At 40.4% G+C, this 20,465-nt stretch overlaps 1 protein-coding gene across 2 annotated transcripts in view; it reads right to left on the bottom strand.

Annotated features, from left to right (window-relative positions):
* The window catches only part of MYO16 (myosin XVI), a 272,125-nt gene that overhangs the window by 103,733 nt on the left and 147,927 nt on the right, over positions 1–20,465 (bottom strand). For both annotated transcript variants that reach the window (XM_072135556.1, XM_072135555.1), the window contains exons 14-16: positions 15,166–15,271; positions 14,315–14,432; positions 8,680–8,827 (exon numbers count right to left, since the gene is read on the bottom strand). In XM_072135556.1, coding sequence (XP_071991657.1) covers positions 8,680–8,827; positions 14,315–14,432; positions 15,166–15,271 — 372 coding nt within the window. The remainder of the gene's footprint in view (positions 1–8,679; positions 8,828–14,314; positions 14,433–15,165; positions 15,272–20,465) is intronic.

Below are 20,465 nucleotides of genomic sequence, written 5' to 3'. Positions count from 1 at the left end.
ATGCCTTACATTTCAGTCCCGGGACCTCTTTCTCCTGCTACTGCGCTAATTCACTGCACAGTGTGGGTGCAAGCTTCTGCTACCCAACAATGCTCCAATGTTCATGCACTCATCATACAGGAAGCAGAAGTTAACATCTGGTCAATGCAACTGCAGGACATCAATTATATGTGGTGGATCTGTACAATAGAAATTCAAAATGTTAACTTTTTCAATTCCATTGCATATTATGAGGTTCTGCAGCAGCTGAGATGTGTATTATGAGGTTCCGCAGCAGATGAGTTGTGTATTATAAAGTTCTGCAGCAGAAAATTTGGGTATTATGATGTTCTGCAGGAGCTGAGGCGTGTATTTTGATGTTCTGCAGCAGCTGTGTGTATTTTGATGTTAAGCAGAAGCTTAGATGATTTTTATGAGGTTCTGCAGTAGAAAAGTTGTGTATTATAAGGTTCTGCAGCAGCTGATTTATGTTTTCCAGCAGCTGTGTTGCTTCATATTTATTACTTGGCGGGGAGTAGGGAGGCACAAATTTTTCGATTTGCCCTGTTGGGTAGATGACCTCCAAACTGACCATGACAGGGCTGTTTGGGATGATAAACTATGGAATATTTTAGGAAATAAGGGATTGTTTGTGCTTCTAAATTGTTTATGCTGCCATGAGAGTTCACTGCAAAGAGGTCTACTGAGGCTCTGCCACCCAGGGGCCTAATGAAACCTGGAGCTGACCCTGGGCCATATGCCATTTTCATATTTTCGTGTGAATGCAGCCTAAGGCTACTTTCACACTGCCGTGAGCCCGCCGCACTGTAGCACGCGGGCTCACGGCAGAACGGGGAGAGGAGGAGGAGGTGAGCGCAGCTCACCCCCACCTCTCCATAGCGATATATGGCCGCGGCACCGTAATACGAGAAAAGATAGGACATGTCCTATCTTTTCCCGGGCTACGGAGCGGTACGGAGCGGTACGGTGCCGCACGTGTGCTGCACCGTACCGATCCCGTAGGGCGCCGTGAGCTCATAGAAGTGTATGGGGGACGTATATCGGCCGCATATACGTCGGCCGTATATACTTTCCCCATACTGTAGTGTAAATGTAGCCTAAGGTAGTATAGAGAAAGCTCACATGCTGAGCACTCTCCACACAGGACAGGTATCTGCTGTATTATACAGTAGACACGTGCTGGAAATAAAAGAGCTTTACTTTCACAATATACTGCAATACACACTAGGGTGCCTAAAAAAGTAGAAAATAACAAGCATTTAAAAAATATAAAAAATTCTTAAAAAGAATAAAACTTCAAATCACCAGGCATATACAAATAAACAACTAAAATAATAAATACTTTTGGTATTCCTGTGTCATGAAATGCCTGATCTATTAAAATATAAAAATAATCACCCCTTGCAGTAAGCCCTGCAGCGAAAAAATTCTTGAAATGTCCAAACCTCTGCTTTTTGACGATTTTATGAGCCATGTAAATGCAAATAAGAAATGTTATAAAGGTCATAAATGGTATCTCAAAGTTCTGAAGGTTCTCAAAATGGTATTAATGAAAATGACATCTTAAACAGTTAAATGGACTGGAGTATATATACCACATATGCTTGAGTATAAGCCAAGGCAGCTATTTTTACCACAAAACATTGGGAAAACATTTTGACTCACGTATCATAGTATATAAGGCTGGAAGGAGACGCAAGTCCATCAAGTCCAACCTTTAAGAATTAAATAAATGTTTTATCCCCATAACCCGTGATATTTTTTCTCTCCAGATAGGTATCCAGGCCTCTCTTGAACATGTACATAGAGTCCGCCATAACAACCTCCTGCAGCAGAGAGTTCCACAGTCTCACTGCTCTTACAGTAAAGAACCTTTGTCTATGGTGACGGTAAAATCGCCTCTCCTCTAGGCGTAGAGGATGCCCCCTTGTCCTGGTCACAGGCCGAGGTATAAAAAGATCTTTGCAGAGATCCTTGTACTGTCCGTTCAGGTATTTGTACATTGTAATGAGGTCTCCCCTCAGTCGTCTTTTTTCTAAACTGAATAATCCCAATTTTTTTAATCTGTCTAGTGTATTCTAGTTCCCCCATTCCCCTAATAATCCTGGTTGCTCTCCTCTGCACCCGTTCCAGCTCTACTATATCCTTTTTATACACTGGTGCCCAAAACTGTACACAATATTCCATGTGTGGTCTGACCAGGGATTTGTATAAGGGCAAAACTATGTCTTTATCATGAGAATCTATTCCTCTCTTGATACATCCCATTATTTTATTTGCTTTAGCAGCAGCCTCCTGGCTCTGGTCACTAAAATTTAGTTTACCATCCACCAATACCCCCAAGTCCTTTTCAGCTTCAGTTTTACTAAGTAATTGACCGTTTAGAACATAATTATACTTTTTGTTTCCATGGCCCAAGTGCATAACTTTACATTTATCTACATTAAACCTCATCAACCATATAGGTATAAGCCTAGGGTGGGAATTGCAGCTGCTACTTTTTAATAAAATGTCCAATAGTCCCCCCTAATAAATGAAGTGTCCAGTAGTCTCCCCTCATTGATGAAATGTCCACAGCAGCCCCTCCAAATAATAAAATGTCCAGCAGAGCACCACCATTAAAAAAATGTCCATAGCAGAGTGCCCCATTAATATAATGCCCAGCAGAATGCCCCCATTAATATAATGTCCAGCAGAGTTTCCCCATTAATAAAATGTCCAGCAGAGTCCCCCCTTAAAAATATAAAGTTAGTACTTACCCTCCGGCGCTGACCCCCGCCACCCTCTTCTCCCTGAAGCACCACCCCAGGCCAGCAGATGCATGTCTATGAGATCTACTGGAACACAAACTATGACGTCAGCAGGTGGTGACACTGTCACGTCATAGTTTCTGTGCTTGCAGAGACGTGCATCTGCTTGGAACCCAAAGAGGTGCTGCGTTGAGAAGAGGACGCTGGAGATCAGCACCAGAGGGTGAGTACTAACTTTATTTTTTTACTTTGTATACTCAAGTATAATACAAAGTGTGCTGAAAAACCTGGCTTATTCTCAAGTATGTACGCTATTTATTTATCTTTTATCCGGGAGATAAAACAAATCACTATGAAGACAGCAGTTTATATTTGCTTTTAGTAGTCCTCCCATGATAACTGACAGTAGTACTAATTATTAACTATTTTCTGCTAAATTTATGACCATCTGCTGCTGTTCTTCACTGTCAACATTTGTTTTTTGCCACATTAAACACAAGATATAAAGCCTTTCATTAAAGCAAAGGTTCCTGCAAAATTATACACAATATTTGAATGGATGAAATAGTACAATAAATAGCGTAAATGGTATAATTTTTTAGACATATGCTCTATGAGTGTAAAAGCAGTGAAACTTACCAGTTTGTGATCACTTGCCCACATTTATCAAAAATGTGCAGTTATAGTTATCACTATGTGCAGTTTTCCTGTGAAGTGTGCAGGGTGCGCCAGATTCAAGAATTGTGTAGGGATCTTCATGAATCTGGGGCCCCCTGCACTGCTCTGGAAGTGCGCACCATTTCAGTTTTGGTGCACTTTGAATTTGCACACTTGCATGTCTAGTACAACAAGGCATAGGTTTACCAGCTATTAAATGGTACAAAGTATGACTCCACAGTTTTAAACTATGCTAGATTTATCATCCAGCATCAGGCGCAGTTATACAGTGGGTACGGAACATATTCTGATCCCTTTAAATTCATAGGAGTCTAGCTGTGTTAAGTTCAACTGATTGGACTTGATTAGGAAAGGCACACACCTGTCTATATAACACCTCACAGCTCACAGTGCATGTCAGATCACATGAGAATCATGAGGTCTAAGCCACTGCCTAAGAAGCTCAGAGACGGAATTGGGGCAAACCAGAGATGTGGCCATGGTTACAGAAGAGTTTCTGCAGCACTCAAAGTTCAAAGAGTCATAGGAGAAGAGCCTATTTCAGAGAGGTAAAGAAGAACCCCAAGATCATGGGAGAAAGTTCCACACCGTTAACTATCACTGCAGCCTCCAGGGTGCAGAGTGCGCCGATGGAAGCCTCTCATCAGTACAAGAAATATGAAAGCCTGCATACAGTTTGCAAAGAAACGCTTGAAGGACTCCCAGACTGTGAGAAGATTCTCCGGTCTTATAAGATGAAGATTGAAATTTTTGGTTTTAAATCTAAGAGATATGTGTTGAGAAAACCACCTGCCATATACAATCCCAACATGGTGGTGGCAGCTATGGGGGTGTTTTTCAGTTGCGAGAACAGGACGACTAGTTGCAATTAAAGAAGAAATGAATGCAGCCAAGTACAGAGATTGTTTGGATGAAAAGTGGGCAGTAGTAGAGGGCAGCTGCATGATAGGGGGCATTAAAAGAGGACAGATGCTTTATAATGCCCTATTACCTGCAACACAAATGTCTTTTCAGTGACCATATGTTAAGAAGTACAGCCCTACCGCTCTCTGGAAAAAATGTGCCATGCAGACAGTCCCTTGTTATAAAAAGGTTGGGGACCTCTGGCTTAGAGGAATATTTCAGTTTCAAGTGTGAATAACTCTAGTCGCTGATCTCCACTTTCCAAACAAATAGGGATGGGATTTTTTTAGGATTCAACAAAAAAATCCACTATCCACTGATCTCTATATTGTCTGATCACAGTAAACATAGCTATATGGTGAAATAGCCTAATATATCTGTCACACCCCCGTTTACCAAAAATTGTGGTTTAAAGTAAGCCATCTTACTGGTGATATGAAATTAAACTAGGTAGTCTACAAATTCACTATATTCATCATTCAGTGGCTGCCACTGTGGTAATTGCAGTACTTTTTAGAATGCAAAGGGGCTCATTTACTAAGGGGCCGAATCGCCGGGTTTCCTGAGTATTACCAATTTGCGGCATTTTTCCCTGAATTGCCCCGGGTTTTTGACACACGCGATCGGATTGTATCGCATCGGCGCTGGCTTACACGCGACTGAAATCCGGGGCGTGGCCATCGGAAAACCCAATGGAGTCTGAAAAAACGCGGTATTTAAAAAGCATTTGTGACGCTTAACACGCACTTACATGCACTGAAGAGAAGAAGGTGAACTCCGGCGGACCTCGGCGCAGCAGCGACACCTGGTGGATATCGGATCGCAACTGGACCGGGTAAGTAAATGTGCCCCAAAATGTCTAAATCTTTGAATTCTCTCTTAAATATGTCAGCACTTAAAAGGTAAATATTTAAGGTGTTATTTGTGGCCATTCATAAAACATATGGTAACGACATATTATGGCTGTTGTATTACAGATGAAAGTATCAGAACGGAAAATATAAAATATATATGGGTGGTACTCTCAAAGACATAAAATATACAAAGCGCAACCATTGTGCAAATAGAGGTGTAAATGGCGGTAATCTTCTATAGAAATTCATTATATATATATATATATATATATATATATATATATATATATATATATATACTGTATATGTATTATATACATATAATAAACAATAATGTATATTTAAATATATATATAGAACTTTTTGACATATGATATTACTCAGTTGTGTTGACAAAACAGTTATAATGGCTTCTGTTACCTTGAAATAATTTTTACATTTAGAGTTTCTATTAACCTATTTCTGAGATGAAAATGGCTTGCTACACACTAAGATGGAATAGCATTGTGTATCCTTTGTACGTGTGACATATGTTGTTTACGGCTATGCACATTTCTGATCGTAAATAGATTCTGTGCTAGTAGAGTGCTATGCTAATTGTATGCCTTGCTAAATAAGGAAAATCATAGGTTTCAGGCTGAGCAGATATCCTTTTTGTTTAGTCTTCACATTTGTCGTGTTATTACGAAAGGCCAGTGACACAATAGACTTGACAAAACAGGCAACACTGCCTTGTAGTTAAAGTGTTTGATGTAAAAATACAAACTCAGTACAAATAAACAATATGTTTGTCATCAGCACAAATCACTAGATGTACAGAACGATGGCATATCCCTTTCACATATAGACACTTTAGTCAATTATCATTTATTTCCTTAAAGGGCATCTACCAACAGGATGAAGGATTGTATGCTAATGAGCCTGAGGGGCTCCAGGCTTCATAGGTGTTAATGGAGCCTGGAGCCCCTCAGGCTAATTTGCATGCAGTCTTTCATCCTGGTGGTAGATGTCCTTTAAAAATATATCACTAAACTCCAGACTCTTAAGATTACATCCAACCTCAGAAGGATAATGTGGCTTCTTTTCAAAAATGAGTTTCAAGAAAACACCATATCCAATCAGCACAAAGATTGGCTGCCTCTAGTGCATTTTTAGAACCAAACAAAGCACCCTTATCCAGCGAGTAGCAACATTATCAGTTAAAATCAAGCTTTTAATAAAATCACAAAAGCAAGCATGCGCTCATAGAGTAATATTTTGTAAGAATGGTAAGAAAATGATGAGGTGATAAGAATAAGGCTCACCAGATAGAGGCTTGCTTGTACCAGGCACAACACTAGTGGAAAGGGGGGGGGGGGGTCCGTATGGTGCTGCCAATTGACTGGATCTTCAGAACACAGTAGCCACACTGGTCTGGATCAAGTATTGTCGGTAGGGGAGTTGTTGTTGATGCGGCGCACACTGAACGGAGTTGGTAGAGGTCTTCAAACAAAAAAAAATTTGCTTTTTAAATTCCGCAGTTTTTCCGAATCAGTCGGGTTGTCCGACGTTCACGCCCCCTGATTTGTGTCGCATGCAAGCCAACGCCAATGCAACACAATCCGATCGTGTGCACCAAAAACCTGGGGCAATTTAGCGCAAAACGGAAAAAATTGCGAAACCCGACGAAAATGCGGCGTTTGGACCCTCAGTAAATGTGCCCCTTTATATCTACTCGTGAGTTACGAGAAGGAGGTGGAAGCAGAGGAACAAACTTGTTTACTGCTTAGGGTGTAACTACATGGAATAACTGTAAAATTGTAACTACAGGGCTAGAAGCCATAGCAGCTATTATGGGGCCTACTGTGTCACACTTTAAAGTGTGAAGGATGTGCATTATATACATATTGGGGCAAATTTACTTACCCGGTCCATTCGCGTTCCAGCGGCGGCTTCTCCGCTCTGGATTCGGGTCCGGCCGGGATTTAATAAGGTAGTTCTTCCGCCGTCCACCAGGTGGCGCTGCTGCGCTGAAAGTAAACTCATCGCGCCGGAATGCACCGAGCTGGACCAGGTGAAGGTAAGCGGTCCTTATGCGACACATTTTCGGTTTTTAAATGCGGCGGTTTTTCCGAATACGTCGGGTTTTCGTTCGGCCACGCCCCCCGATTTCCGTCGCGCGCATGCCAGCGCCGATGCGCCACAATCCGATCGCGTGCGCCAAAATCCCGGGGCAATTTAAGTACAAGCGGCGCAAAACGGAAATATTCGGGTAACACGTCGGGAAAACGCGAATCGGGCCCTTAATAAATGACCCCCATTATGCTACACATAACAGTACAAAACTTCAAAAGCACATAGCTGGAAACTCAAAATGTCAGCGGACGGGACACCAGAAAGGCAGTACTAGGAATCTCTCATCGTTTCTTCATGCTATCCACTTCCCCTATGTGGTCTGCAGCTACTACGCAGCATGAAGTCATATGTGTGACTGATGACCCTGCCTGATAGTATATACATGTGTGTAAGAGTATATCATTGTATATGTGGTATGTGTGTTTATGGTGTGTATGTACTGTATGTGTGTATATATTGTAAGGGGATTAGGTATCGGGGTGGTCATCTCCTTGGGTAGACAGACACTTTTGCGAGACACAGCAATGACACAGTTCGTTTGGTGCAACTGGCAACAACCAGTTTTATTTTCAATAAAAAGAAACGGCAGTAAAAGCAAAGTATAAACAATATAAAGTCCTAGGTCGTCTGGCCAGTAGGTTCTCCTACCTACCAGACAGCACACAGCAGAACTCACAGTTGTTTTCCCCAGGTGCAGAGTGAGCCCTGCGGGTCAGCACTGCGCAGCTTATATCAGCCCAGCACAGCGGATAATACGGACATCCCAAAACCAGGACTGTCCGGTTAGAGTGGGACCCACTCTCACTTCCCCACTCCAGCAACACAGGTCCCTAGTTGGTTTTTAGAAAAAACTCGGTGCAGAGACGTCTGAAAAATTGCTTTTAGAAATGTGCAGTTGTCAGGTACCTTGGGCAAATGTATACCCCATCCACCACTCCTCCAGACACTCTGTCACAATATGCTGTATATGTGTGTAAAAACTGTATGGGTGTGTGTATACTGTATGTCCATATGGTGTCTACCATAAGGACCATGCCTTATATATGTGTGTGCATATGTATTTAAATGCGGCTTTGCTCTATGTATGTTTGTACATGGTGTTTTTATATACTGTATGTCTAAGGATATGATGTATATATACACTATATGTATGTGTATATAATGTGTATTTCCAATACAGTATGTGTGCATATTTGATGTGTATATACTGTATGTGTATGTATAAATATATGGATGTGTACATACTGTATATGTTAGTGTATAAATGTCTGTATGTGTGTAGAACTTTATATTTGTATATACATATGTGTTTGCATGTGTGTGATTGTAACCTCGTTCACAATAAGAAACCATAATGCTGTGTGTAGCCATTGTCTTACCTGTGTGCAGTTGTGCTTCTGAGGTATAAGTTATATTTCTCTTCAGCAGACAACCCATCTATCAGAAGGTAAAAAATAAGGAAGTTGCTTTGGCCTGAGGCTTGACTGACAAGACGGCTCTTCTCCAGCATATAGGTGTACAGTCTGGCTGGAATGCAAATGTATTTGTGAATAAACATGTAGCAAACAATTGTTATCCTTAACATTCACTCCATATATAAGGCTACAATCACATGGACGTTTGGGGGGCATATATACAAGCTTGTGGCCACACATACGCCCCCCATAGACGGCAATAGGCGCACAGAGCCGCACCCCTGTGGCACCGTACAGCTAAGTACACATGGAAACATCTATATTCATCTGAATATAGTTATATTTATACACTGGAAATCCGTAAACACAGAAAGCATATTTGTTTATCTGATCTGCGCAAGAACCCATTATACAACTATATAAGGAACTTTGCAGTAACAAAAATCAGTTTGAAGGTGATGGGTGTATGAGGAACAAGCAACACGCTTGTTTATGTGCATAGTAATATCCAAGCCGAAAGAGGGTTCTATCTTTGCTGTACACCAAAAGTAAGTAGATTTGTCCCTAAGGAGTCAATGAATTAATAAGTCATTTATCATATTTTGGATGGTTGACCTGAAGTGTTATGTAGCATTCTCAGTGGAACCCCAGTTATGTCTAGGTCAATATGCAGAAGAGTCCTGTTTACATGCACAGTATATAATGTATTAATTCATATGAAATGTAATTCTCTATGTAACAAATCCTCCTTCTTGAAACTTTGAGCTCAGCATGGTTAAGCATATAGTAGTTCCTCTTGCATATGTATAAGGCACCACTGCCATATGATATATATATATATGTATATATATATATATATATATATATATATATATATATATATATTACACTCACCGGCCACTTTATTAGGTACACCATGCTAGTAACGGGTTGGACCCCCTTTTGCCTTCAGATCTGCCTCAATTCTTCGTGGCATAGATTCAACAAGGTGCTGGAAGCATTCCTCAGAGATTTTGGTCCATATTGACATAATGGCATCACACAGTTGCCGCATCCATGATGCGAATCTCCTGTTCCACCACATCCCAAAGATGCTCTATTGGATGGAGATCTGGTGACTGTGGAGGCCATTTGAGTACAGTGAACTCATTGTCATGTTCAAGAAACCAGTCTGAGATGATTCCAGATTTATGGCGCATTATCCTGCTGAAAGTAGCCATCAGATGTTGGGTACATTGTGGTCATAAAGGGATGGACATGGTCAGCAACAATACTCAGGTAGGCTGTGGCGTTGCAACAATGCTCAATTGGTACCAAGGGGCCCAAAGAATGCCAAGAAAATATTCCCCACACCATGACACCACCACCACCAGCCTGAACCGTTGATACAAGGCAGGATGAATCCATGCTTTCATGTTGTTGACGCCAAATTCTGACCCTACCATCCGAATGTTGCAGCAGAAATCGAGACTCATCAGACCAGGCAACGTTTTTCCAATCTTCTACTGTCCAATTTCGATGAGCTTGTGCAAATTGTAGCCTCAGTTTCCTGTTCTTAGCTGAAAGGAGTGGCACCCGGTGTGGTCTTCTGCTGCTGTAGCCCATCTGCCTCAAAGTTCGATGTACTGTGAGTTCAGAGATGCTCTTCTGCCTCTCTTGGTTGTAACGGTTGGCGGTTTGAGTCACTGTTGCCTTTCTATCAGCTCGAACCAGTCTGCCCATTCTCCTCTGACCTCTGGCATCAACAAGGCATTTCCGCCCACAGAACTGCCGCTCACTGGATGTTTTTTTCTTTTTCGGACCATTCTCTGTAAACCCTAGAGATGGTTGTGTGTGAAAATCCCAGTAGATCAGCAGTTTCTGAAATACTCAGACCAGCCCTTCTGGCACCAACAACCATGCCACGTTCAAAGGCACTCAAATCACCTTTCTTCCCCATACTGATGCTTGGTTTGAACTGCAGGAGATTGTCTTGACCATGTCTACATGCCTAAATGCACTGAGTTGCCGCCATGTGATTGGCTGATTAGAAATTAAGTGTTAACGAGCAGTTGGACAGGTGTACCTAATAAAGTGACCGGTAAGTATATATATATATATATATATATATATATATATATATACATATACATATTACTGATAAATTAACCATTTGTACTTTAAAGCGGGCGCATTGTTCTGCACATTATGTTGGTTGCTTAAGGTTACGGTTGTTGACAGCTCTGATATGTCATTTCAATGTTCTGCAATAGTATGTGTTTGTCTGCCACCTTGTGTTAGACATGGGAAATGCTCAAACTTTTTAAAGGAAATCTGCTTCCAGGATGAAGGATTGCAATCCAAGCGCACTGACTTGCATAATTTTAAAAACCATTTTTTAAGAAAAAAACATAAGAAGCTAAAAGAAGATCAGATCCTGGCAGAGGGGGCACACACTAAAATGCCAGTATGTTTGCTTTACAATCCTTTATCCTGGTAGTAGATGTCCTTTAAGGTGTAGCTGCAGTATTATATAGAATATTGTACAGGATATCAATTCACATTTCTACCCCAGTCATCATAAGGGATGTCAGGACACTTATTTATGAATGCTGAATTCTTTGGGAAAGTAAATAATTATTTGGAGAGCAGCCTTGAAGTTTATATGCTGTGTATAAGTAGTCACCATTGTCATTAATGTGGGCAAGAAAATAGTTTTGTCGCAAATTTAGATTGCGTTAATGGCATTTTCCAAGAATATTCTGAAGGTACATGTTAGCATCTGCTTTGCAACCTGGATGAATCTTCATGACACTGATTATGATTTTTGCAATGTAACTGGATATTACGTGAATCAATGATTTGTTATCTATTGTAACTGTCAGCCTAATTTGCATTATTGTTACTTGGTAATTGCTGTTGTATGCAGCTTGATGATCTTCAGATACGCTACAATGTACGCTACTAATATAGGATTGCCATGTCTGCCATGATGTCGTTTGCAGAATGGACACATTGACAGCTGAAATTGTTCCACAAATTGCTGACACACTGTAACGTGCCAGGTAGTCAATACTTATTATTGACCTGGAATGATTCAATTAACATGTAACTAATGCCTTTCAATGTGAACCCTGTTGTGTTGCCATTAACTATTAGTTTCCCAGCTAACTAACTGAGGTTATGCTAACAGGTAAAACCAGGGACACTTACCCATAGATTCAGGTGATAATCTATTTATGTTTGTTATCCAAGGCCTCCTTCCTTCTAAACTCAACTTTTCAAATTATGCTAATGAGGTGGTTCCCAGAGCCCTTTCCTTCTGCAGATTCACAATCTGTTACACTGTGCAGGAAGATTACCACAGTCACAGCATCGGGATCTATGAGATAGGCTGCATTCATATTAACATGTGCTCTATCTTTTCCCCGCGTACGGTATGGTACTGTACTGCCGGGTCGGATGCATATTCGGGCCACAAACTTGCGGCCAGATGGACCCCCCCTAGCGCCTAAGTGTTCCATGTCACGGATAACAAATGAATGCGATTTTAGGATATTCTACACCCTGGGCACAATGCTTGGTCATACATTATAGCACACTATGTTTAACCCCTTAGAGATGCAGCTCATTTTCATTGTCATTGTCATTGATATGCAGTCGGAACACTTCATCCTACTGAGTTTATTTTCAGCCTGTTTTTCATGACATGTTGTACTTCACATCATTGCTATATTTTAGGTAATAAAAATATATTTATTTATTATTATTTAGTCCTAAATTTTACACATTCAGGCAGGATAAAATGAGAAAACACACGAGATGTTGTTTTGTAGTTTCTTACGAGTAGGGCAATACCCCACATGTCAATGTAAGCTACTTTAGGGGGCCACAGCAGGGCACGAACGTAAGGAGCTTTTAGAGGGCAAATTTTGATGATGTTTTTTTAGGTGCCATTATATTTTTGAAAAGTTCCTGAGCTACGAAAATGGTGACCAACCCCCCCCCCCCCCCCCGGCCAATATATTATCCTATTTAGGAAACTACACCACCCAGAGAATTTATCAGGGTTTATATTGAGCTTTTTACCATCACAGATGTTTTATAGAAAGTATTTATATTGGCTTGTGTACTTGAAAATCTTCTTCCAAAAAACCCTGATTTTGCTCCCAAATTTTTATTTTTAGAAGGGGATAAAGTAGTAAACGCACCCCATAGTTTGTTACCCAGTTTCTTCTGAATGCAGTAATATCCCACACGTGATTACAAACTGCTTTATGGGCGCACTGCGGGGCTTGGAAGAGAAGGAGCTTCTAATGGCAGATTTTGCTAGAACAGGCACTATGTCACATTGGATGAGTCCCTAATATAGCAGAGCAGTAACAACCTCCAAAGAGTGGACACATTATGAAAATTAGAGCCCTCAAGGATTGCAGTAACAATATATTTGGAGGCACATTACCCCATTTGGAGAAAAATCGTGCATGGGTAAATGTGACTCTTAATGATATTTTTTTGTTTGGTTGGATGTTCATGGTAGTAGCTGTGCTGTTTGCGTGATGATTTTCACTGTTTATTATGTTTGGGAGTTTTACAGTATATGGGGCATTTAGGGGACTGATATTAAGTATTCAATTTTATTTTTATTACTTTTTTTAGGGACTTGAACACGTGATAATTTGATCACTTCAAAGTAACACACTGCCATACTGATGTATGGTAGTGTATTATACAAATGCATACAAATTACTGAAGCTTTGGGTGCAGATTAAAAAGTACATGGTTTTGCCCTATAGTAAATGGTCATGCAGATTTTTTTCATCTGGAAAGCAGAGATTTTTAAACTGATGAGGACTAGAATACCATCTAGGCTAAATTCACATTTTGTTTTTGTGATGCAATCAGCATATATGCCAGGAAAGCTTCTGGCATATACGTTGAGTGTATCCATAGACATATACTGGCAGATAATAATTAATATAAAGTGAAAAATAAAATAGAGAAATAATAAAAATTAAAAACAAAATAAAATATTAAAACAAATAAAATATTTTTTTTTATAAAAGCGTCAGAGGTCCAGGAGGAAGAGGAGTTGGAGGTGGATGTGGCAGTGGAAGTGGAAGAGATGGAGGAGGAGTTAGCCAACTACTCACTCAGGTGCTGGAACATCCAAGTCCTGGGGGATCCATGCCTGGTTCATCTTAATGAATGTAAGAGAGTCCACATTGGCTATCCATAGGCGGACCCTCTTGTCGTGATGAACCCCCCGGTAGTGCTGGTAGGACACTTGCCACAGGGTAGGCGAACACCTCTAAGGCATAGAGAGCAAGCTCTGGCCAAGTATCCAGGTTACCAACCCAGAAATCGAATGGGAAGGACATCCATCACCAGGAGAGATGCAGTCAGATACTCATCTGAAGTACAGGTGCACAGGTAGATTTCCTTGATATGTCCATCAGGCTATTGCTGGTATGACAGAGGTCTCATTTATACATTGATTTTATATTGCTTCACTTAGGAATCATCTGTATCCGTCAGTACAGCCATTGCTTACCTTATAGTTTGAACAGTTACCAGGCATCTATTGTACACACAGAATTGCTAACAATACAAATCTTACCTCCAAGTAAAGTCGACGTCCTCTCACAAAAATGTAACTCTAGGAATTTAATAAAGCGACTAGATGAGCTATTGAGTGTTGTCCTTGCATGACCAAAGGCTTCTAGTATTGTATTCACCTGTTGAATAAGAAACATCAAATTAACCATATTTCTAAAAAATAAAAACTACATATAATGTGCAGTCCAGGCAAGTTGTCTCCATGACTTCCCACTACACAACTTCTCACCACAGGCAATTGGAGCAGGACATAACAGTTTTGCACATAACATGGACTCCGGAAGTAAAACTGCAGGAACAACCACCTAAAACACCATCACCCTCGTCCATCAGCATAAATGGACTAAAAAAACCTGATCATGGATTTAGGTTTACACAAAAAGCCTTGAACGTTCGCAGGCTATAACGAGTGCTCAGACATGCGCCATCCGACTCTGTTGGTGCCCGTACTTGCTTCATGGAGTGGAGATGGCATGAAGGGGAAAATTATCGCAATTACTGGCAGCTTACAAGTTATTGCGATTATTTCAGAGCTTGAACGACAAAACGCTGGTGTACAAGTCCTGATAGGTTTTCCGCATGTATGAGACAAGATGACCAGATAGATATTCAAGGCAACACAATTTTGCATCAGATATTTTATGTCTCTCTATGTGGACAACCAGTGGATGTGATGTAACTGCTACCTGCCAAGGGTTTGTTAGCATGTAGAAATATTACATTATCTTTGGAGTCATTAACTAAATCTACAATCCCATTTGGAAAACATTAATCCCTTGTGGCATATTTCCTATATTTTCTACTGATACCATAGATATGGTAACTGGTACTGGTAACAAAGTGATAACTTACATATTTAATCTTTGAATACAGAGAGTTTTTCCTGGAACTACACCTGAGGGCCAAGTGTTTAACAATGTGTTTGCAGGCTTCTGTTTTTCCAGAACCGCTTTCACCACTAGAAGCAAAATACAAGAAATAATTTATAAGTACAAAAATGCATATTTACAGTTTAAGTAAATTCTGAAAACTTGCCACTCTACATCTCTTTACAGTCCTTTGTTGCTTGCACACTTACTCTTATCACATCTTTTTTGACCTGTCTCCAGCCATGATGGATCACTCTTCATGTCACCAGTGCAGCTTATCGATGTCCACATTAGTGAGAACTGTAAAGTTGATGCATCATCGCTACAGTGCGTTGAGGCAGCAAGTCCTCACTGCAACTAGGTAGTGCCAAAATCATCGCTCTTTCAATATTTACAGCTAAAGGGTCTCTTGCAAATCCTTGGGCAATCTATCTAGTATACAGGTCTAGCTCCTAAATTCTCTGACACCTATAGATCATGCTCTGGCAGTACTTAGAGAAGTATACAGGAGACAATTATACATACAGTGAAAGCTTTCCAAAAGACCTCCTTCCTAAAAGAGTGATTTTTTTTGCCCATTTTACCCTATGGAAGCTCAAAAATTGGATGGCCTGCTTATTGATGTTTCACTGTATTATAATACTTAATTATATTTCTCTGCAAGTTACAATCATGTTTGCGGTTTCTTCATTTACTGCCAGGAAACCAATTGATTGAAAAAACAGTGAGGAAAACATAAAATAACACTACAAAATGATATGGCTTTTTATTTCTGTACTGATGCACTCTATTCACTCTACAGTACAACCTTTATTTCCTGCTATAAGTGACTTAAATAGTGCAAAGTGCCACCTATAAGCATATACTGGAGCAATAGAGCCATCTAGTGGCAAATATTGGAAGTTATAGAGAAACTATGTAACATTGCATGTTTTTTTATTTATACAGCACCATATAAATTTAAAAAGTTAAGAGTTATAAATAAATCTTATAAAATAGCAGAAGTACATTTATTTACCATGAAAATACGCATAGTTCAGAATATTTGGGCATTTTATGCAACCTTCACCATGTAAAGTGTCCTCTACCTAATATAGAGAGGCAGAATGATAGATTTTTTTAACCAATAGAAATGTTTATCTGGTCATACACATTAGAGGTATATTTGCTGATGTCTCTGATTTTAAGAGGTTCCGAAGACAGAAATTGAGGCCGATATAGATCAGCCATTTATTATAATGAAGCATTCTCCCCTCTCTTATTTAGCACACATGCTGTTCAGTTGAGCCTATTATGCATGAGAATTGACCAAGATACAATATTTGGCAGCAGAACTGGCAATACGCTGACACAGGGGCTACAGCCTGTGCAGTAATACAGGTCCAAGTAGGTAAGAGTCCTGGAGTCAAATACCTCACAAATTTTCTAAGAAAGAGGGACAGCATGTAAGGTGCTGCAAAAATGTCATGCCCTGTACCCCATTTTCTTTTAACCCATCACTTTAAAAGCCCTCTTTTAATTGGCCCTTTTCTTATAATGCCCCCTTTTCTGTAGTCTTCCTTAAAATGCCTCTCCTTTTCAATAGCCCACCCCTGAACTACTGAGGAGGGAGGCCCGCTGGATTTATAATCTGGGCAGCTTGGCCCCTCGGGGAATTAATGAGGATCTCCTTTTCTCAGGTTATTACAAACAGAGGTAATGGGAGAGTACATCTTCAAGTGTCACGGATCTCTGGACTTACCATGTGAGGAAAGCATTTTTACACTGTTGTTGGTTTATTGTGATGCACATGTGAGTGAATGTCCATATATATTCACAGACGCTCCACATACATGTTCCACATAAATGTAGTCTATACAGTAATAACTTTTTTGAAAACTGCAAATATGCTTCCAAAATTAAATTTATTTATTTTATTTTTTTCACACTTTTTTGGGATACCACTATCCCCCTGTAGTTTTGGGACCCTTCTGGTCCCCGTACCTCCCCCTTTTTTTTGCACATCACACTTGACACGTATATATATATATATATATATATATATATATATATATATATATATACACACACTTTTATTTTTGGAACCCTTATGGTTCCCTATATGCACCTTCCCTCCTTTTTTTTATTTTTTTTTTCACACCCATTGCTGGATTTTTTTTTTTTTTTTTTCCCCTTTTTTTTTATTTTTTTTTTTATTTGCTTTTAAACAAGACAAATAGTTACATAGCATTTCTTGCGATATCCAAATCATTAAGTCATTACATGGTATATCTTAAAATCTCTACATATCGTGTTACAAATAACCATATATACACAGGCTCCCTTCTTTAAGAGCCGTCATCCTATCGCAAGACCTGCCCATATTTCCATCAGGATAAACCCCTCCCAGACCCACCCTCCCCCCCACCCTCTACCGATGCTGGAGACGCTGAGTGGATCCAATAAATATTCCGTGGAGTACAGAGCAGACCTCTATAAACTCCACTGATTCCAAATATCTTTCAATTTATTGCCCTTCCTATAACGTTTCTCATATGCACATTCGTATGTTTTAATATGCTTAACTAAATTGATCCATTCATTAAACGTTGGGGGCTTGTCGTCTAACCAGTGTTTAACTAACACTAGTCTTGCGAGGAAGATGGTCTTCAAGGCCAAATCACTTTTTAATCTATCTTCCAGAGAGATCGGGAGCAGGCCTAAGAGCCCGAAGGTAGCGACACGCGGGAACGAAGTTTGTAACTGATCCTCTATACTCGTGAATATCTCCTCCCAGTAGTGATTGATCTTCGGGCAGTCCCATAGAACATGTAGGATATCAGCTTGGGAACAATTACACCTCCTACAATTAGAATTTTCACTTAATCCAATTTTAAACATTAAGTCTGGTGAATAGTAAACTCGATATAATATATTTAATTGTGTACACCTGTGATTTAAATTAATCGTTGATCTAACCACATTCTTATAAATATCTCGCCATTGTGCCGTTGTGATAAAGCCGACCTGATTTGACCATTTCAGTTGAGTAGGATGGCTACTCTTCTGATCTATAATAATCCTAAGTCGACCGTATATACATGATAAATTAAGTCGTGATACCTCTAAATCTAATAATTCCATAAATTTACTCTCTAAGTGTCTCGTGAATTTACCATGATCTAATTCTTTCCTATATGCGTGCGCAATTTGACAGTACCTAAAAAAATCCTTTTCCTCCAAAGTGTCCTTAACACACCACTCCTGAAAAGAAGGCAATGTCCCATCCTCTTCCAACTGCTCCAGAGACTTAATCCCCTTTCTTTCCCAGAACCCAACGTCATCCATTTTATCCAGCTCCGGGAAATTGAGGTTACCCCACAGAGGGGTGAACTTAAATCCTCCCTCAATACCAAATAAACTCCTAAGGTCTCTCCAAGTGTACTCCAATAACCGTGCCAAGGGGAATCTTTTAGCATTAAGGCGTTGCAGTTGGCCTGACTCCAATAGGGCCAGAATTGAATCAAAGCTTCGCTCCAGCTGCATAATTATCGCCTTAAATATGTTCGACTGTCTGTTTTCCAATATATATTGGGTCTGTGCCGCCAAAAAATAATGATAAAAAGATGGAAGCGACAGACCACCCCTTTCCTTATTAAGCATTAAAGTTTCTTGTTTGATGCGCACCCTTTTTCTACCCAAAGTAATTTGTTTAATATCGCTCGGATGAGCCCGAACCATTTCTTCCCTATCCAACAAGGAGAGTTAGATAATACATATAATATTTGAGGGAGCAGTACACTCTTTATAAGTATAACTCTCTCTGCTCGGTTTAATGGCAACCTGTTCCATGTATTAACCTTATTTTTTATTTTTGTTAGTAAAGGAGCCAGATTAAGCGTAATATACTGATCTACTTTGGCCGAGATCTTTAGACCAAGATAATCACATAAGGAGGAGACCTTCAATTCCAACTGCGAATAATTAGGATGGGGGGCATCATCTAAAGGGACCAAAATCGACTTATGGGAGTTTATCTGGAAACCTGAGAATCTACTGAATTCCTGAATAACCTTCAGGGCTTTTGGTACCGAAATTTCTGAATCTTTAAGAGATAGAAGAACATCGTCCGCATATAGCAATATCTTGTCTTCGGACCCAGCTAATCCTCCCCCCTCTATCTCTCTGTCTGCCCTAAGTTTTATTGCCAACGGTTCTATGTAGAGCGCAAATAACAACGGGGACAGGGGGCATCCCTGCCTAGTACCCCTAGACAGTGTAAAAAAAGGGGAGAAATCATTATTGACCCTGATACAGACCCTTGGAGACTTATAAAAGAGTCTGACCCAATCCAAAAAAGGAGAGCCCAACCCAAATCTATGAAGGACCTCCCAAAGGAAGTCCCACTCCACCCTATCAAAGGCCTTAGAAGCGTCCAGTGACAGGATGGAGCGCGACCCACCCCGGCCCAACTGCAAGCCTGCATAAAGCCGTCGTATATTGGTCTTACTCTGCCGACCTGTCAGAAAGCCACATTGGTCCTCATGTATAAGTGTGGGCGCAAACTCTTTTAGTCTATTTGACAGTAATTTGGCCATCAGCTTAGCATCAGCGTTAATGAGCGAGATTGGTCTATAAGATTCCGCATCCAGTGGGTCCTTGTTTTTTTTTTGTATCAGGACTATACTTGCCTCATACCACGAATCAGGCAACCTACCCTCCTTTTGTGCCGATTCCCAGACCTCCATCATAAGAGGTAAAAGAATAGCACCAAACCTGCTATAGATTTCTAGGGGGAGCCCATCCAATCCCGGAGCAGATTTCCGTCTGGAGGAAAGCAGGGACTCCTCAAGCTCTGAAGTCGTTATTGGGCGTCATAACGCCTCTATCCCTTCCCCCGAGAGTGAAGGGAATTTTACCTTATCTAAAAAATGTCTTATGTCCCCTATTGACACCTCCAAATCTGAAGCGTAGATTCCTTGAAAGAATTTTAAGAAGGTATCTCTAATCTCCTCGGCATTGGTAGTTATGTCCCCAAAATTATTTTTAATGGCCGTTATTCTATTATCCTCCTGTTGTTTTTTTACTTTCTGCAACAGTCCCTTAGAGGGTACCCCACTTTCACAATGTGCCCTCTGATCCAGAAAAAATAAGTTCTGTCTTGCCTTGTCTGCCATAAGACTGTTATATTCCTCTTGTGCCTTAATAAAGCTATTGCGCCGCTCGCTCGACCCGCAGTCTAGCAAGGCCTTCTCTTTATCTTTTACCTCCTTTTTTAACATCCTCTCCTTTCTGGCCCATTGC

Source organism: Engystomops pustulosus, chromosome 2 (genome assembly GCF_040894005.1).
Source record: "Engystomops pustulosus chromosome 2, aEngPut4.maternal, whole genome shotgun sequence".
Taxonomy (NCBI): domain Eukaryota; kingdom Metazoa; phylum Chordata; class Amphibia; order Anura; family Leptodactylidae; genus Engystomops; species Engystomops pustulosus.
This window is presented reverse-complemented; position numbering and strand designations above follow the sequence as displayed.